The sequence below is a fragment of the Lathamus discolor genome, chromosome 6 (assembly GCF_037157495.1).
Source record: "Lathamus discolor isolate bLatDis1 chromosome 6, bLatDis1.hap1, whole genome shotgun sequence".
In the NCBI taxonomy this organism is placed as follows: Eukaryota; Metazoa; Chordata; class Aves; order Psittaciformes; family Psittacidae; genus Lathamus; species Lathamus discolor.
In genome coordinates, this window is record NC_088889.1 from 42,262,533 (window position 1) to 42,282,508 (window position 19,976).

Consider the following 19,976-nt stretch of genomic DNA (forward strand, 5'->3'; position numbering starts at 1 on the left):
ATCTGTATTTACTAATGTATTTAATTTTCGCTGCATACTTTAAACATGCATAAAATCAGCTGCTTAAATCACAGGATTACTCTTCCACAACAGGAATACCAGCCTTCACTGGAAACAATTGAGACATTTCTGGGGACAGCAAGTTGGCTCTGCAGGAATAGCTGAAGAGGTGCGCCAACTGAAGCTACAAAACTGGGTCTGAAGAGGTCACAACCTCTTCAGGGCTGTAGTGCAAACCAGAAAGATAAAAATCACAATGCCATCTCTTCCTCTCAGTCACCTTCCCCCAATGTTTCTTTTGAAGGTTAAACAGATCTGGGGGTCTCTGGAGGGCTAGGCTGCTGACAGTCCTCACCCCATGTCTTCTCTGAAAGAGCAATTTCTGGTAGCCTTACACAGGCATTGTGCAATACTTGCGGATTTTGATTGACAAGACTGCTATTCCGTCTTATTTCTGCTGCTTGACTTGCACTAGGGAAATTCTTCATACCCTCTCTCTGCCTTCCTTATTTATAAATACCTCTGGAGGAAGGAGAATGATGTCTGGGAGGCAGACATGCTCCTGACCTTAATGTCTGGACAGCACCTTGAATAAGAAAGAAGTCAGTACTAAATACAGTCATCATAATGTGTCTAAATGTCTGCTACTTCTACAAATGATTCTAACACGATGTCCTGGGTTCAGCAGTAGCAGTCATTTTTTCTCCTTGGTGGCTGGTGCAGTGCTGTGGTGTTGACTTTCAGCCTGGGAACAGCGCTGATGGCACCGATGTTTTTGGTTGTTGCCAAGTCATGTTTACTCTGACCAAGGACTTTGCGTCTTGTGCTCTGCTGGGGAGAAGGGTAAGCCGGGGGGGGAGGAAGGGGAGGGCAGGGATGGGACGCCTGGCCCAAACTAACCAAAGAGGTGTTCCATACCACAGCACGTCATGGCCAGTGTTGTGAACTGGGCTCAGTTGCCTGGAGGGGTTGGATCACTGCTCGGTCAGACTGGGTATCAGTGGGTGGTGAGTGGTTGTATTCTCTTCCCTTGTTATTTCCCTTATCATTATTATTATTGGTGGTAGCAGCAGTGATTTGTGTTATACCTTAGTTACTGGGCTGTTCTTATCTCAACCCGTGGGAGTTAACATTCTTTCGATTCTCCTCCCCATCCCTCCAGGAGAGGTGGGAGGAAGGGCGGGGAGTAAGCGAGACTGCATGGCTGACTGGGTTTAAACCATGACACACGACCACCTAATCCTCTCTACATCCACATCGCTGTTCAGCACTAGTTCCTCTCTTACAGCTAATCAGCATTTCAGCTAGCAATTCTGAGGCTGTAGAAAGAAGAAAGCTTAATTGGGTCTTGAACTAGATGGAGAAACAGGCTACAAAAAAATAAAAATCACCAAAAATGAAGAGCCAGATAGCTCTTCCCAGATAGCATGTTAGGCTACATAGCTGAGAAACAAGCAAAATATGTAATCTGGGAGCAAAAGAGAAGAAAAAGTTATGCAACAGAAAGCAAAGGACTTGACTCAGTTCAGGATGTAAGATGGTAAACATCACTTCAGAAACAAAACACGCTATCATGCTGAGCTGTCTTGTGGCAGTTTTAACGTCTTGAAAAAAAGATACCACGTATCTATAGGGTTTTTTTTGCGGGACTTATCAACATGGGCAAATTAAAAAGTGTACTTTTAGTATGTCTGTCCCACAAGCAGTTGTTCTACCAAGATATAACCTTACCAGGAACCTATTTTGTATCTTTGCTATTCAAGTCCCACTGCAGCTTTGTATGGTTTCTCTTTAAAACAGATGACACTGTTGATGTGACAGCTGCTTCAAAGACCTTTGATCATGGTTTCAGACACCACAGACAAAGGAATTGCATCCAAGATGCATCTTGTCCCTTCAAAGTTCCAGTCAACTACTGCCCCTGCCACGCAGTATGCAACTGCAACTTAATACTAACAAAAAAAAATTAAAAATCATCCCTATGGAAAAATTCAAGACCACTTGAGATTGTTTTGGTACTGAAAGACCTCTAGCATTTCCTTGTCTGATAAAACAGGAGAAAGCCAAATACATAGAGGCAAAGCTCCCAGCACCCAGCCCCCTCTTCACAAAAAGATTCATTCCATTAAATGTAGATGAAATATGCATGACCATTCACACAAAGCGGAAGGAAAAATCACATGTCCACTGAAATCTGTGAGAAGTGGTTCATACTGCCATCTGCCCTTCCGAAAGAGAACTGATGTGAAAGTAACCAGAAATGTCTTCTGAATACCTTTCTCAAATACCTACTTTCTGCCCAATGACAACAAGCAGAGAGGATAAAAGAAGTATTCTGAGCCAGCTGCCAAATCTGAAATGTAGAAAAAACTATTTGTATAAATAACTGATAAAAATATCAATATAATTTATGCACTGATATATTCTTTAGATGTCAGGAGGTTTGTGAAAAAACAGTGAAATCCAAACTTTTGTATAAAACGTAACCAACAAATTTACTGTCATTCTTTGACATACAAAGAGAGGCTCTTAACCTAACTATGGACCAAAAAGATTCAAGAAATTCAAGATGCAGTACAAGAAAATTCATTTGTCTTCCCAAAGAAAATATAATTCCATCAAGAATCCAAAAATAAACATTTTAATTTTTCTATACACTGTTTCACACACATCTGTGTTGAAACTTGCACATAAATAAATGTTCTTCATCAAATCCTGATGTAAATAACAGTACTACAACAAAGCACGATCAACATCCTTGTGTATTACTATCCCTCTATAATCTGGCTACATAATTTACTCAGATTGTAGTATAATCCATTTGCTTTAACAATCAATTTATATCACACAAATACATATGGAGAAAAAACTCATTTAAAATGGATTGCTACAGCATTAAACTCTTCCCAATGAGTCTGGGGATACAGCTTTAGAGTAAGTGAACAGAAGGTATTTTAAATAAAATTAGCTGAGTTTAAATAAAACTAGCTCATACTTAACAATACCCTACAGCTAACAAAATTTAGCTAGTTTATGTACTAACCACTTAGTGTGATTTCCTCTTCTTTCATAAAGGTTTGCTTTGGGAAGGGCAACATCACTGAACACTCATGCAAGAGAGAATGTTATTTTTAAATAACACAGAGAAGCCAAATACATCCCTAGGTATAACACTATCTATTCACGACTGTGTATTGCCCTTTCCTGTGCAGTAATCATCTTCAGTAATCTTACTCTATGATGGAGGCCAGGTAACAAAATTTGGCTTCTCACCCACAGTGAGAAGTATTAACATTTTTAAACAAAAATTGAACACGGTTGTGAAAATAAAACCTTCAGTCTTAAAATTAATTCAGAGAGAGGCACCGAATTCTGCATCCCTGTATCCTGACTTTCCGGAGCCCGTGTTATTAAAAAATCGTATCTGTCAGATTTCATGGATGGGAGGAAGGCACTCTTCTAATTTTGGAACTGTCCAACGACTATCAGAGAATGTAGCCAAAAACCTGACAGGTAACAAAAGAAGTATTTGCAGTACTTTAACTTTTCCCGTTAGCATTGGGATCTCACTTCAGAACTACTCTTTTTGTCATTATTCTGATCCCTCCCTCTCCAGCTCCCTTTTCAGTACATTATTTTCTGCTCCCTCTACTCCAAAGCAGCATTACTGAAGAGAAACTCTCCAACTTGATGGGCTCATCTCGGTCACCTGAAACACAAACATTACTTGTTTACAAAGAAGTGACAACATTCATAGTTGTATTTTCACGCAGAAACTACACAGCATACGACTCTTACCCCACGCACGTAACGTTTCTCCACCACAAAACAAGCAGATTTTCCATTTCTCTTCGAGACAAACCTTTCCCCCTCACCACAACCACGCCCCCGCCCCGGTAGCTGTAGGACCCGGGTAAATTGAGCTGTAGAGATACTTTGCTTATTCTGTTCCAAAGGTTGTATCCTTGCTGCCTGCCCCTCGTTAGAAGCCACCCACAGACCACAAGCCCTGCTGTACCTTCTGCAAAAGGTATTTGCAGCTTTTCTCTGACATTTTCAGCAAGGACTTTTTTCACCGCTTGCGTGTCACATAAACTGCTTCTAAATATCTGCAGCGTGAAGTCGCCGCCTCCTGCAGAGCCAAATCGGTGCCCCCCCGCCCCGTTCTTTCCACCCGCCTGCGACGGCGGGCTCCCGGGTACACGGCTCCCAGCCCCGCTGCACCCCTCAGCGCGGCGCGGCCTGTGGCGCCGGAAAGACGTTAGGCGAATCCCGGCGGCAGCGACGTGGCCGCGCAGCGCGCACGCATACCCCCGCCCTCCTCAGGCCGAGCCGGGGTCGGGATGGCGGTCGTGGCGCAGCCGGCGCTGGCACGGGTCTTGCTCCAGCAGTGCACGTTCGCCCGGCTGCAGGTGAAGCCGCCCGAACACGGCGCCGAGGCCGAATGGGTGGAGGTAACGTCCGCGCCGGCCCTTCACCCCTCGGAGGAACGGGGGAAGCGGCGTCGGCTCGGGGCTGCGCTGGGCCAAGGCGGGCAGCAGCAAGGCGCTCCGTCGGCTGCACGACGAGCGCATGGATGGAGGCAGGGGGTGCTGGCCGAGGCCGCTGTGCGCAGGCCGTGGGGACGGTACTCGGTGGCGGCGGCCTGAGCGAGGCTCCAGCCTCTGCTTAGCGCGATCGCGTTGGTGACAGCGGTGGGTAAGCCTGTGGAGTTTCAGGAGATCCCGGTCGGGGCTGGGCTGCTGTCCGTGCCTGCCTTCAAAACCTGCCTCTTCGTTCTTCAGCGAGCCGGTTGTGCTGGAAGCAGCCCCAGTGGCCAGCTGGCTGCTGCCCGCAGCTGAGCGCCTGTCTGGCCGCTGCCCTACCCCGAGCGGGACGGTGGGAGTGCAACAAGAGGAGGAAGACAAGTGGGTTAGAGTAAAGTCAGGGAAATCACTTACCCGTTACTGGCCCTGGCAAAACAGCCTTCACTTGGGGAATTCACTGCCAGTTTAATAAATTTAATTAGTGATTTGAATACTGGAAAAAAAAAAACCAACCAAACAAATCACCAACTCACAATTATTTAGGCATTTGAAAAAAAATCATTCCTGCTTTTCCAGGCTAAGCTTCACTTCAGACACCTCTCCTATTCCCTTCCTCACTTCCACCACAGACCCCTCTCCTTAACCCCTTGTTATCGTTTACAGTCGGTCCCTTCAGTGAAGCAACAAGCAGCCCAGTGCTCAGAGGTTTCTCATTGCTACTCCTCATTCTTCCCCTGTGCTCCAGTTTGGGTCCTCCAGAAGAGCACAGCTGCCCCACCACAAAACAGCTCCTTCCCCTCTAGTCTTGTGCCATTATCTGCCCTTTCGTAAACACATTTTCACAGGCGCACTGCAAACTTGGCTGATGGGCTCAGCCGTGTACTTTGTTAGTTGTGAGGTAGTGTACATGTGGAGAAGAAAGGCCAGGTACAGCAGTAGGGCTGTGGCAGCAGTAGTTGTAATGTTTTTTTTTTTCTAGACCACTAACCAAAAGTTAAATTTAGGACATAGACCGGCACACAGCTAGAGGGAAACATCACAATTTCCCTCTTTTCGTCCCATAGTCTTTTGTTGGGAGAGGTAGGTAGGTCTGCAGACTCCTTGGGCTATGCGCTGTGCAGGCCAGGCTGTTTACCAAAGCATGAAGGCTGCCCTTTGGGATGCACTGTTGTGCTGTAGTTGTCACTGTTTATGAGTCACCTGCGCTAGCACAACTCATCTATGAAGGTGTCAAATGTTTACCCCTTGGCTTTTTTTTTGGTGTTGGTTTTTGTCCTTTTTAAAGTCTACTACAACTAGAAGGGGCTAAATATAGTCGCATTTAAAAAGTAAAAATCCTAGTGAGTTTGAAGACCTTAAGAGTTCATTCAACAAATCTGAAGAGAGTTAAAAAAAGTTGGTCTAGGTGTTTCCACTGTTTGACTTTCACATTGTTCTTAAAACATTTCTGCCCTTGTTCAGAAGAGGCAGGTGGATCCAGAAGACCTAGTTTCCGCATCATGGCTTGGGAAGCCAGAACGTTTTACTCAGAGGAGATACGTGTCATCTCACAGATACTGTGTTTGGCTGAAGTACATCTGTGTGTATTGCATCATTAGCTTCTCGGTGTAAGGTTAATTATAGCAAAAGTTGCTCAGCACAGCATAAATTAACTAGAGGAGAAATACCCTATTTCTAGCTTGCTAATCGCAGAATTAATTGTAGATCTAGTAAATAAAAGCAGAAATGTGATTTTGCTGGCTGTCTTTTAAACTGTCTGAAAAGAAGCATATATGTTATGTGTTAGAGATAGGATGAGTAATTCTGTTGCAAGGAGGTTATTCTGTGTGTATCTATTCTGTGAAGTTTTAAATGACTTAACCAAAATCACAGAGAAAGTAATAGATGGCACTAAAGGAATCTGCAAGAGACTTGGGTGGTCTCAGCAGCAGATACTTTGCAGACATGAACCTTACTAATATTTGTCATGGGGTACTTGGTAATCTTTCCTGAGCACCTGGGGCCCTTTAAGAGAAATCTGTTTTAACAAGAACTCACCATGCAGGAAAAAAACCCCTATGCAAAGTTCCAATTTTCTTTAGTGTGACTACTTTAGAGGTCCCTGAAAGGAGTCATTGCTGCTGGTTTTCTGTAATGTTGCTCCCTACATATGCATGTCAATGCAAAAAAAAAAACCAAAACCAAACCAGACCTAATAAACTATTATTTACATAAACCAGTGTTTCCTGATGATCTGTAACAACTTTAAAGTAGGTCCTCACCTTGAGAAATTTCTAGTATGCTATAAATAACATGTTATGTAAGTGGCTCTGAATAGCTTCTGGGTTGTAAGAGACCCCTGTAGGTACTTTAAGAACTTCAGAGTCAATGTTCTTTATCTGGAAAAAGGTTTGAGTGTACTTTATATCTATACATGAATCACTGCCTTCATTGTGTTTTAATGATTGAGTTTTTCTGCCCTGTTGAGGATTACTGGGGATGGGGTGTCTTGTTTATGGAGAAATGTTGGTTAGATAGCATCCATAAAAGGTTTATGTACACAGCAAAATACTTGGGGGGGGGGGGGGGAAAGGAATTCTCCTTTTAAAGGCAGGAGAGAAAAAAGGTGAGATTTGGTGTATTTCACAACTATGGGAGAAAAGAAATGTAAAATGAATATTCAGCTAAGAAGTGTAAGTTCCTACGCCTTATGCAGTGGAAACTGCTTTTCCCTTCTTTCCCTTGATCTGTTTTCTGGTTAAGACGGCAAAAAGAAGTGCAAGGTACCAGACACAGACTTGTTTTGTGACCTGCAGTAGATGATGTAATCTCTCTTTGCTGCAGCTGGATGTATGAAATAAGAAATCTTCTCACAGGGTAGCAAACCTGAACATGAAATGGAAATGTCAAAGAATACTTTATATAATTTAGTTTCACAAGCTGGCTTCCTAAGGATTACAGAGTGACTCAGTTTCCACTATCAGTTGCATTGCATTTTCCTGGGGTGGGGGGAAAGAAAGGGTAGTTATGCAGAATATATTTGAGGTTTGCTAATGAAATCCTGCAAAATTCAGATGGATATATTTAGTAAAGAGGATGAGGAAGGAGTTAGCTGTTTGTTTTTCCTGTAAAAGCTAAAAAGCACTGTTTGGTGGCAGTATTGCTAAGGCTGGCTGTATGGCTTCAGGGGCTGGGTACTTCATCCCTTCATGATGCAGGTTGCCTGGTCTGATGGTTACTTAGGACAGTTGTATCATAAATGCTAGTGTTGCAAAGTAACTTGCTTTGCTGGTTTGTTTATGTAGGCATTTTACTGATAAAAGTAAATCCACACAAAGCACAGTTTTCCTGGCCAAGCATCTGCCCATCACTACGTAAGTTCCTTGCAGTGGCTCTTTGCACATCAGCATGTTGAATTTATGACTTTCTTGTTTGTGTTACTTTGCTTAATTTTTCCTGAGTTAAATACAGTTGTGAAGAGCAGTCAGCTAGACTTTTGACAGGTTACAGAGGACCTCCAGCAAAGGCAATGTTTTTGCTTTGGTTCAAAAGGTTTTCACATTCCCATTCTTTACACTGGCAACAAGCACTAGTCTTAGGGCAGCTGAAACACTGATACAAGATCAGAGGACTGACATGCATTATTATTACTAGGTTAGCTCTTGAAATTGTATTCAATTTTACATCTATTCAATTAAAAAAACTAAAGAACAAAACAGTAAGACATAATAAGAGGTAGAAACATGTTCACACGTGTTCAGACAGTTTTCAGCTATAGTTGAAGCTATAAGTTTCAACATACAAATAGCTGAATAGTTTTCAACTATGACATGGTTGAAAAGTGTTGTAGAAAATCATAAGCATGTCATACAAATAGAAACATCCTCTAGCATGTTTGACTCGTCCCTGAATTATTTTTTTTCCATCTGACCTCCTGTTCCTTTAATTCCCCTTAATATTATGTCTCATCTTGTGATAAAAAGTATATCCAAAAATAGGCATCAAATTATGATGGAGGCTGGAAAAATTGTGACTGTTTTTACTTTTTAGCTGTCTGGTCTTAGGACTTGCAGGTGTCACTTTCTTTACCTTTTTGTCTTTTTTAATGAACTGTTTGCAGAGTATGGTTACTTCTGTATGTGAGACTGCAAAAACCAGTCACAATTCTCAAGTCAAATGATTCTCTGTGATGTGTGCTATTAAATGGAGTCAATTCTAATTCAGTATCAGGTATATACAATGTGCTTAGCCTATTTTATCACAAACATTTTTGTTAGTACGTATATGTACCTTGTTATTCTCTATGAATACCCTGATGCTGGTCTGTTTGTTGAATGAATATTTAGCTAAACATGTAGGATATTTCACATTTGGCAGCCTGCATTTCTTTATTCAAACAGATGATTTGAAATGTCATTTGAGGTTCAGGCCATCAAATTTCTTATAGTGTTTATGAAATATGGCAGTCATTTGGGAACATGTATAATACTGTGCAGAGGTCAAAATGAGTTTTGAAAGGAGCCATTTAAAGCTTTTGAAAGTTCTCAACATGTGACGTTTTGGCTACAAAGAGCAGCCTCTTTTTTCCCTGAAGTTAGTTACCAGAAAAATAGTTGAGAGGACATAGCTCTTCTCAGTCATTGCCTTGAGCATTTTGTTTAATCTCTGCAATAACAAAGGGATAAAATCTCGTGTATAGCTGAGCTTTTTTCACCTAAAACCTTTATCTTTTAAAGAAAGGGGGAAAAGAAAAAATAGAAGAGAAGAAAAATAATAAAGGTATTTTTTAGAAACTATCCATATTTCTTGTACTTTTGCTTTGATAATGTCTATATTAGTGACTCCTTCCTGCCCCAGCCTACTTAACATGTCTTAGGTGACATTTCATAAGCTGACATTTATCTTTCTTCTAACAAAAATATAAAGACACTCATTCTTGACAAAGCAGTGCTGAGGGTTTCTTCAGATACTATATGCCTCTGGATATTGTATGCCTTTCTTTTTTTGTCCTGAAGAAGTCAAACCATTCAGGTATACCTGTGCATGAGACATAATTGCTGTTGGCTGCAGACCCTGTCAGTTTGTCTTAATAAAGCAGAGGTTGTTGCACACAGTCCTTGTTAACTAACCAAGAAAGTGGGAAAGCTACACAAGAATTTCCTTATGCTTTCTCTTCAGTACAGACCCAGTTCTTCCCTCAAATCACTATTTCTTACAAGTAGTCCCTCTGACTGCTGAAGAAGTAGCATATACTTTATACAAATCAGGGGAAGGGTCCCATTTCACCAAAAATATTTTACCCACCATTAAATAATATTCTGAACAACTTCAGTTGTTGGTCATCAGATTTAAGTTAGTCATCATGTTTCAATCTTTAATTAACAGACTCGATGGTTTTTTTCAGAATTATCCTCTGCTAGATTACTTTTGACATCAAAATATAGTTCAGTTCACTGCCAAGTCCTATGGTGTTTGTCATGTTTCGTGATAGGAAATAAACTTGCAATTCACACTGAAAATTATTTTATATTTGATCAGAAAAAGCTTAAATGATTTCCTTTGCTGGATTTAAGTACCGTAATTCATCTTGTCACCTTGACTGTGTTAATACTGTCCATTGTATATTCCAACTAAATTTGGCTTTACATGGAGCTAATAAATTGGCTTAATTGTATGTAGAAGCATTGTGCAGATAATCAGCATATATCTCATAAGCTTCCACAGTGTGGTGCATAAACCTGATGTCTGAAGTTATACTAGATAACTAAAACTGCTCTCAGAAGATTTTCTTGTGCAGTTTTGTTATTTTTGATACTAGTTTTAGTGATTAGTGTGCATGTTGGACAAGGAGAAACATTGACGCAGTTTTCTGTAATCTTTTGTAGATCCAGAGGGGGCTTGTTATCTACATATGCTTCTTCAAAGGTGCTGATGAGGATCTTGTTCCAAAAATTGGTATGATATAATCCTTATCAATTCTTGTATTTTTGAAAAAGAAGAGCAGTAGAGGCAGAGAAGGCAGCAACCATTTGGACAAGAAGTCAAAAAGCCATCAGACATCATCATTTCAGATCAGTCACCTGGCTGAAAGAGCAGCTTGCTTGGTCTTGTTTCTTTTGACAGTTGTCTGTACTTCTCACTCTGTCCATCTGCTCATGATCAACCTGTCATTTAGAAAGTCAATTCCCATGATGATAACATTCTAGCAAAGAAAGTGTGTCACCTGCTGTTTTGACATATTACATGTATCAGGCAGCAGGTTCAGTCCAGGACAGATCTCAGTTTAAACTGTTTTAAAATAATTTGTGGCTTGATTTGAGAAGTATTGTAGCACTGATCTCAGTGTAGGTGCAGCATATTTAAAATTACAGCCAGTAGAGGGAGTTGGGTGGATAACTAAACATTGTCCTTCCTGTCTCCTTCCGGTGATACTATGTACAGTTAGCATTTTAAGTGCAGTTTTCTGGTTCAAAAGTGATAACATCAATATCTGCAGTTCTTTCCCTCTTCTCCACATGCGCTTTAACATTTACATCAAAGCAGAGAAGATGCTATGAATAAGATCAAATGGTAGCCATTTCTGTCTTCACCCACTGTTGTTTCAGCTTGAAGTTTTGGTTGCTTGGTTGGTTTTGTTCTTTATGTTTATTTAATTACTCGCCCTCCTTTCCTCCTTCAGTAGCACTGCATCACCTGGGAAACTTCATGATGCCATGTATTCCAGATAAAAGTGCCCCATTTCTGTGACTGTCTGATATTAGTGGTTTTTCGAAAGGTCAAGTGACAATAGTCTATTTTGGGCTACTGACTGGGACCATCAGAAAGACCTGGCAGTGCACACAGTCTGTGCAACAGCACAGGTACTATTAAAAATGCTGAGAGCAGCTGCTGGGGGTCTTGGTCTTAGAGGGCAGAGTCTTTCTGTGATGCTAAACTAAGCTGAAATCTTTGGGTGTATTTAAAACTGTGATATGAAAATTGCTTTTGTGCTTGTGAGGGTTTCATGAGAGTGTTACTTTACTTGAAAATAATGACCTTTTCAGCTGTCTGGCAGCTGAAAAAGGCCAGAAAAAGTTGTTTCCTATTAGGATATTCATCTACAACTATCCTCCTTAAATGTCTGTCTTATAAAATATTTTTTCCTAAATATATTTTGAAACTGTTTAAATGACTGGTTTTGCTTCCAGAATCACAACTCAGCTCTTCTTGGTTCCAACAACATTAAACTTTTATGGGTTTGGAGGCATGACTAGTATCCTCCTAGCTTTTACGGAGCTGGAGGAAGTTTTTGGGGAATGCTTTGATTTCTTATACAAACATACATACATTGGAAAATATAATGTTAGTAAATGCAGCAATTTTGTTTGGAAGTTTATATATTCTGGCTTATGGACCAAATTGCATCTTTGATCTTCCTGCCCATTTCGTCTCTCAAAAGACAAGCTGGCACCCATTCGTCTCACAGTGGAGTGCTGAAGGACACTCACTCCACTTGAGGCAAAACTGCAGAGCTGTGGCTTCAGCCCACATCAGTGCTGGGTCCTGCTGCGAACTGCTACAAGCAGAATGAAAAGACCCTCGGACAGAAGCTTCTCCAAAGTGCACTGAAGATGGTGTTATCTCCTACAGTGTGTAGTGTTGTGCAGATGTTGCCTATTTGAGTATAGGGTAGTTAAATTAGGGTCACTGGTTGGATCCTGGGTTCCTCTGGGGGTGTCCAACTAGAATCAACTTCAGGATTTCAGACAACCAAAATACAAGTCTTTTGTCATACTATATCAATATAAATATCCTTGACATTCTTTACAATACTCGGACATCTTAGCTCATTGATAGTGTTTACCAACTATGTTTCATTTCATTAATAAGCAGTTCCTGTTACTCTAATAATTTGTCACACATCACAATATTTGTTATATCTTCTTTATGATGTTTTATTAGGTGCTCTTTAATTTGGTTCAGTTACACTAACTCTTACTTTATTTTTTTTGCAGTCCATATGCTGTTGAGTGTTAAATTAAGTGAAAATGAAAGCGGCGAGTACGTTTCTGTTCTTGACTTACCAGGCGATGTTCTAATTATACCACAAGCTACTCTAGGTGGTAAACTGAAGGGAAAGAAGATGCAGTACCATGCAAACATTGAAAAAGAAAAAGGTCTAGAACTTTATTCTCAGTTTGTGACTTTGTGTGAAAAAGAACTGTCTGCCAGCACCAGATGTGCAGAGGCAGGTGTTCGCGTCAAGCACGGCACATATGGAAACAGGCAGGTGTTAAAACTGGATACAAATGGACCTTACACTCATCTGATTGAATTTTGAAAGAAATAAATGGTACAATACTGGCTGGCAAATGTTGTCTTCTTCTGTTTTTTTAAATATCTATAATTTCTAAGCATTAATATATACTTAAATGATTTGAGAGATAGAATGTAAGAAAGACTTTCACTCATCTGGTACTGGTGTTGCCAGTCTCATTAAATAGACGCTTAAGACTGCTTTGCGACAACGAGTTATTTGTTTTATGCCCATATTCGTCTGCAGCGTGGTCAAAATAATTGGTAATATTGATCCAGTGAAGCTGGATAGTTTGGAAGGCTTTATTAACGAAAATAGGGTAATGCATACATTTCTTACTACAAAAATAATGGCAAAAGTTTTACATGTATTAGCTATTGTAAAGTACCCTTGAGGATGCACAGTTTATAGATTGAAAAAATAAAAGAATGCTGCGGATGTTCTTACCTGTTCCCAGATGCTGTAGATGTACTTACCCGTTTCTGGATTTCCTTAGTCAGACAATTTTTGCCTTTCTGTTTCCTATCTATGAAATAGCAACACTTCCTAGCTAGCAACTATTGAAAGCACAAATTCATTGAATTTTTAGCCTATTAGATAGTAGGTATTAAATGAGAAGTCCATTCCCCTCATCCACAGTGTTTAGGGGTGGGACATTTAAGCACTGAATATGGGCTATACAACGAAGAAAAAGCGAGGTGCCTCTAGAAACTGAAGTTAAGGCAGTACCACTGAATTGCTTTCTTAAAGTCTGCACTCCAGAATCTCCTCTGATGTGTTTTCATAGGCTGCTTGTTATAGTTTGGCCTGTGTCTTTGTTACCTTGGTCATCTTGTCTACTCAATTCTTTCATAACAGAGCCTCAGGAAAAGGACTGAAATACTCACATGAAAACACAAATAAAAATGGCATGATGTATGCTGCCGCGTTGTCCTTCCAGCTTTTTGTCTGTTGAATCTGCCAGGCAGAGAGTAGCTTGTATTTCTTTTATATACAGTGTTTGCACATTTGGGCCGCCATTCCCAGCTGACCCACTATGCAGTACTGTCATAACCATCACTAACAGCTGGCGTTAAGAAGATATAATGGTAAATTCTATCTTGTGAGGCAGTAAGAACAGAACAGCTACATTAAAACGTGGTAAATTCAAAACTAATTGAAGTGCATTCGTCCTATGAGTCAAGTTACTCTTTTACAGCAGCACAATGTTTTGTGAGGTCAGTAATTTAGAAGGGTTCTGTCCTGGGTTTAGGAGTAGCAGTCAGTTTTTCTCCTTTTTAGTAGCTGGTGCAGCGCTGTGTTTTGACTTCTGGCCTGGGAACAGAGCTGATAACACCAACTGTTTTTAATTGTTGCTAAGTGATGTTTACCCTGACTAAGGATTTTGTGAGTCTCATGCTCTGCCAGGGACGAGGGGAGGCCGGGAGGAAGCAGAGAGAGGACACCTGACCCAAGCTAGCCAAAGAGGTATTCCATACCACAGCACGTCATGCCCAGGGAGGTAACTGGGAGTTACCCGGAAGGGCACGGGTGCTCTTCGGGGGGGTCGAACTCGTTCGGTGGTGGTATTCTCTTCCCTTGTTATTTTCTCTTATCAATATTATCACTGGTGGTAGCAGCAGTGATTTGTGTTGTACCTTAGTTACTGGGCTGCTCTTATCTCAACCTGTGGGAGTTACATTCTCTCGATTCTCCTCCCCATCCCTCCGGGAGCGGGGTGGGGGCGGGGGAAGGAAAGAAAGAGAGAGAAAAGCGGGGGGGAGTGAGTGAACGAGCTGCGTGGCTCGGTTTAAACCACGACAGGGTCAAAGTGAAATTGGACAGTTCTATGCTTTGCAGTTATTATGCAGAATTCCCATTTAAATAATAAATACTTTGGTTAGTGAGCATGACAGCTTGTGCAGTCTTAACTGCAGGTCAGTAGTTAGAAAGATTCTGTCCTTATCTTTGTTGTTTGGGTTTTTTTAAACCATGACTGGACGTGTAATCTGCAGGCTGAAACTATGCCATGAGAATCACACTTTTTAACAGATACAGAGCTCATAGTTTTGATGAGAGCAGTAAGATTTTTCAGATAACATATGTTTCATAATTATGAAATACCTGAGGATACTGGATTCCTGGCAACTAGCACTCTCACAGTTGAAAACAACTGTTCACACAAATGGCCTGAAAATATTAGCTATGTCCCAAATGACATATTAACTAACAGTTGTGATAGACACAATATGAGTCATGTTCTAAACTCTTACTATCAACATCTAAACAAGATTTTCCTGATGTGAATAACTAATACAAATCAGTATGATCCCTGTGCTTGAAAAAACTTTTTATTCCTCTTTCTGGTGGAGGCTAGGTCTTAAAAAGTGCTGAGTAACACCACTTTTCACTTTACAGGAATTGTGGGTAGTCAGTATATCTCAAGAATTGATCCTTTGAGGTATAGTACGAAGTCTGCAGGTTTGGGGGTTTTGTTTGGGCTTTTTTCCCCTGGCTCCAGAAAGATCTTTGGCAGCCTGGCAATTTAGTCTCTGTATTTCAAGAACTCTGGAAGAGGGATGAGCCTGAAAATGGTTAGTGAAAAACAGACTTCAGCTCAAACTCTATCTTGTACTGATCTCTCATTTAAAATACATACAAACTTATGTATAATTCAGTGGTTCTTGACACAAGACAGAACTCTGGAGTTTCTGTAAAAAGGTGGCATCTTTGTGTGTATCTTCCTCTTTCTGAGTTATTTGTGTATCCATCTTGGAATACTGATTACTGTCATCTTCTGCTCCAACGATTGGCAGCTTGTTAAATGATGTGCCCTTTGTACAGCTTTATTTATATCTATTATTGATTCACAACCCATTTACTGAAAGAAGCTATTTCTGAATAATGTGATGGACCATACTGATGAAAAAATTGATTAATATTTTTTTTTCAAAGCCAAATGTTCATTGCTTTCTGCCATGAATATGTGCTTTAAGCAGATGACCTGACAGTGCTTTAAATAGCTGCTATTCTGTGACGAGACAAAAGCTCAAATAAGTATCTTGTGCTATACTTAGAGAATATCTATTGGAAGATGCTTATTATTCCCCACTTTGTTGAAGTAAGCTATAAAATCAAGAGTCATCATTATGCTATTCTAGTGTGGCCCCAATTCTACTCTCACACATAATTGTTGTATTGGGGATTTTGTGACCTTGTTTGCAGTGTACACACCCAGTGTGTCTATGCTGAGTGTGTGTGGACTATGGACTGTGCTCATAAAACTAATGAGTTCAGGTGCAATAGCTTGTTTTGTAGTCAGCATTACTGCCACTTCCTTCCCATGCCCTTTGTGGAAATACTTATCTCTGTTTCTACGTACAATGTGCAACTTACAAATACTAATCCATAATTGGAAGGTAATAGCAAGTAGCCCAGTAATACCAGTAACAATGGTGCAGCTGTATTGCCATTGCTAGTAACAGTTCACAGGCTTTGTCCTGAGTTTACAAGACCTGAAGATGGAGGCTTATCACATGTGCTTTCCCTGAACTTTCTCTGATCTTCTTGTGGCTTTGGTTTTACTTGATTTACCTGTAACATCATTTTTTTCTGATGACAGGAGTCTATAGCTAATTTAGTTTACTTTTGCTTTGTATTGTGTAACCACAGGTTTTATACACATATTAAGTAGTTATTCTGTGTAGGATGATATGACTAACAACATTACAGTGTACAGAAGTGAAGGCTTGTTACAACAGCAGTAACCTTGAGCAGCGAAGACACCAGGTGCAGTGTGGAGTATAGGTATAGTCATGGAACAGTAAAAGATGGGGCACAGGCTGGTGCTGGAGACCCTGAGGCTGTAAAGCACTTTCCAATGGTCAGTTCAAGAAGTACAGACCCAGAGCTGGACAAAGCTAGCCTTAGGGGTAAAAAGAGAAGACAGTATTCAAGATAAATACATAGTTGCAGACTAGTGAAAAAGGAAGGTGTATAACTACATTAGGAAACATTTAAAAATAGCCCCAAGTGAAAGCTGTTTCCAAGAGAGGAAAAAAAAAGAAGAGGAAATCATGAACATTAACATCATACTCTTGCAGGCACAGGACTCTGGATGCTGATGATCCACTATGTTCACTCCATCAGATGGAAGCCATAGGGAGGTGAAAGGATAGGCAAGACACCAGGAGAAGGGGCAGGTACTAGATAGTGCATGCATAACAACTTTAACTGTAGTATTGCTGAGACTTTCTGTACAGTTGCTCTATTTTTCTTTATTTTCCTGCAATAATCAGATTTTTTTTATATATATTTTTATGACTTTACACATAAGGTGGGTTTCTTTTTGCCCATAACAAGATTTTGTATGTAACAGCTAAAGACAGTTGCTTCCCCGTGTTGAGATGGCACCTGCTTGATGGGCTGCTGGATATTAGCCAGCCTTTATGGCAGTTTTCACCAGGTCCTTTAATGCATCTGTGATGTCTGATCTCATTTACCACAAAAGCTGCACAAAAGTTTCTTTCTTCATTGTGACTCAAAGCAACCACTACTCCCTGAGAACACCCATCAGTCTCAGCCATCTGTTTGGATTTGTCAGGGTCCGATTGGAGAAAAAGCCCAGTGCCAGACCCTGGTTCAGTTCATGATCCTGAGAGTGAAATTAAGACACAAATGAGGTCAAGTACCGTAATCGGACAGTTTGTTTATTACAAATTACGAAAAGACAGTTGTAAAAAAGGGATGTTATTGTAATAAAGGGGATAGTGATAAGACAGATTGGAAAAAAGGTAGAAAATGAAGCAAGAATTCAGGGTGCAGAGAGAGTCACCACCGTGGATCCAGCAGTGTCCCAGGAATCTGTTGTCATCATCGGCGGTGGTGGGAGTTCTTCAGGGTTCGTAGTCTCATAGTATCGGAGCAGAGTATCCCCCAAGAGTCCATCGGTGGTGGGTGTCCTTATGGAGGCATCCTTCTGGAATCCCTTTAAAGGTACCAATTTTGGCGATGTTTTACTCCCCTTTTTATATTCCTGTTCTGGTGGGCCAGTTTTTCTGGTCTTGCAGCCAACTGCAGGTGTCTGCACACACACAGGTGTCTGCAGCAATTCTTGGGATAATGGACAGCAATTCCTCACAGCAATCCTCAAGGTAATGCATGGAAGAGTCTTGTCAGCTCTTTCTCATTCATCCCTCAGGCAATGGATGGTGGATTCCCAATTCAGCTCCTCACTCCCTTCTCCCAGGCAATGGATGGAAGAGTCTTGTCTCAACTCCTCCCACCCATCTCTGAGACTATGGTCAGTGGAGTCCAGTTGCAATTCCTCACACCAATTCTTGAGACAACGGAAGGGTGTTACCTCAGCTCTTTCCCACTCATCCCTCAGGCAGTGAATGGTGTAGTCCATCTCAGCTTCTCAGACCAATCTTTGAGACAATGGACAGTGGAGTCTGATTTCAGATCAGTCTCTCACAGGATTAAAAGTATGATCCAGTGAACCTCTGGTGTAAAAATAGCTTCTTTGGAGAAGGAGGTATGAATTCTTTAAGCTTCCATCATTTTCTGCTTTTAGTCTCTCATAGTCTGTACTTTGCTACATGGTCTCCTTTAAACACACTCTGTTTCTCTTCTAGAGTGGCGGTATGCTATGGAGGTCTCCAGAAATCCACAGGCATTATCTGAGGTCTATCACCAAACCCCTCTGTGACTGGCTTAATTTCTTCTTTGCACCTCCATTCTCATCTAATAAATGGGTATTCAGTTTTTTTCCAGTGTGTCATTACTTAAGGCTACATACACATTGAGCAAAACAATGACTATCCCTGTTTGGTGTACTGCACAGCACAGTGAGGCTGAATTCTGCGAGATCCACAGGTACTTTATAAATCAGGGTCACAACTGCTGGATGAGAACCGAAGTTAGAGCTGCCTCCTCAATCTCTTTCTTAGGAAAACAGCACCCAAAATTTAAGACTCCCTTAAGAATTTAATGAGCTTGGTATCTCATATTCCTTCTTCTTTTCTTGAAGTTTCTTTAAATAAGCTAAAAATTTGGGAGTTCCTACAAGATTCTGCTACCAGAAGTGCTGTGCAACTACAGCTGAAAAGTAAATTATATATGTGGACAAGAGAAAAGAACAGCAATTAGAATAGCCTGAATAGAATAGTATGAATGCATTGCACATTTCCCATTTAAACCAATGCTGTCGCTGTCCGCTCGTTCAATTACTGCCAGTGTGTGGCTTTGCGCAAAGCAATTTTCTGCTCCACTTTTTCCATCTGTGAGACAAAGAAAGCATGAAAATGGGGAAAAGAAGTTTAAAACCACTTCTTTTTCTTCTTTTCCTAATGGAAAAAACCCACCTCTGCTCTTCTTTTGGCTTCAGAAGGCAATACGTTATCACCTCTCTTCATCTTTGTTGAACTATAGGAGTTTGCCTTTCATTGCCTCCTACTTTAGCCTCTGCCTTACAAAGGTGACTTGAGATAATGTCCACAGAGCACCGTGGGTACCTCAGTGAACAGTGTGGTATCACTACAAATAACACCCCATGCTATTTATAAATAGAAATGACCCAGAGAGCATGGAAAAGCAAATAAATGGTATTCCTGTCACACTGTTCTAGTCACATATATTTATGTATCTTGTTCATCTGAATTTAAGATTGCTTTCTATTGACTTCGGTTGTATCTGCCTGTGTAAGTGCCGCACTAGATGCCCTATTATATCAGTATGTATTAAAAATGTGCAAAGAGCTTATGGCTATTTAGATGTGCTCCCTTGGAAAAGAGATTGCAATGAAGGGTTTTGGATAAACAGTAAAAGCAAAAGGTTCTTGGGAGGCCTTAATATGCAGGTAGCAGTCCATCTCTAGGTCTCATTAATGTGCAGCTAATTCTTGTCAGAATACTTTAACCGGGATTCTTCAGGTATTTAATTTTAAAATTAAAAAAAAACCCCATATTATTAAATTTTACTGCTGAAGATTGAACATTTATTCATACATTGAGCTGTTTGGGATTATTGTGTTGTGGTTTTGATAGGACTCATTTCCCGCTTCCATTTTGGTAGCTGTATCTAACATTATCTAGGCCTGCATAATACCTTTATTTACATTTTAGAATTAAAAATAACAGCAGGACTGTGTAATTGCTTGGCAGGAATTCAGGCCTTGTATTTTGTGATAGTACAAA

General features: G+C 40.7%; 2 protein-coding genes and 1 long non-coding RNA gene across 3 annotated transcripts in view; 2 read left to right on the top strand and 1 right to left on the bottom strand.

Moving 5' to 3' along the window:
• Positions 1–2,620: 2,620 nt before the first annotated feature.
• On the bottom strand, positions 2,621–4,223 carry LOC136017797 (uncharacterized). Its single transcript, XR_010614095.1, has 2 exons — positions 4,019–4,223; positions 2,621–3,709 (listed from the first exon to the last, which is right to left on the bottom strand). It is a non-coding gene; the product is annotated as an uncharacterized LOC136017797 (long non-coding RNA).
• A 103-nt stretch (positions 4,224–4,326) lies between these two features.
• DTD2 (D-aminoacyl-tRNA deacylase 2) lies at positions 4,327–12,857 on the top strand. Its single transcript, XM_065686418.1, has 3 exons — positions 4,327–4,454; positions 10,391–10,460; positions 12,500–12,857. Exons 1-3 carry the CDS (start codon positions 4,344–4,346, stop codon positions 12,823–12,825), a joined length of 507 nt encoding a protein of 168 aa, XP_065542490.1. The 5' UTR covers positions 4,327–4,343; the 3' UTR covers positions 12,826–12,857.
• Positions 4,359–19,976, top strand: part of HEATR5A (HEAT repeat containing 5A) — an 86,229-nt gene continuing 70,611 nt past the window's right edge. Inside the window, exon 1 of the mRNA XM_065686411.1 lies at positions 4,359–4,412. The gene's annotated coding sequence lies outside the window, so the exon portion shown is untranslated. The remainder of the gene's footprint in view (positions 4,413–19,976) is intronic.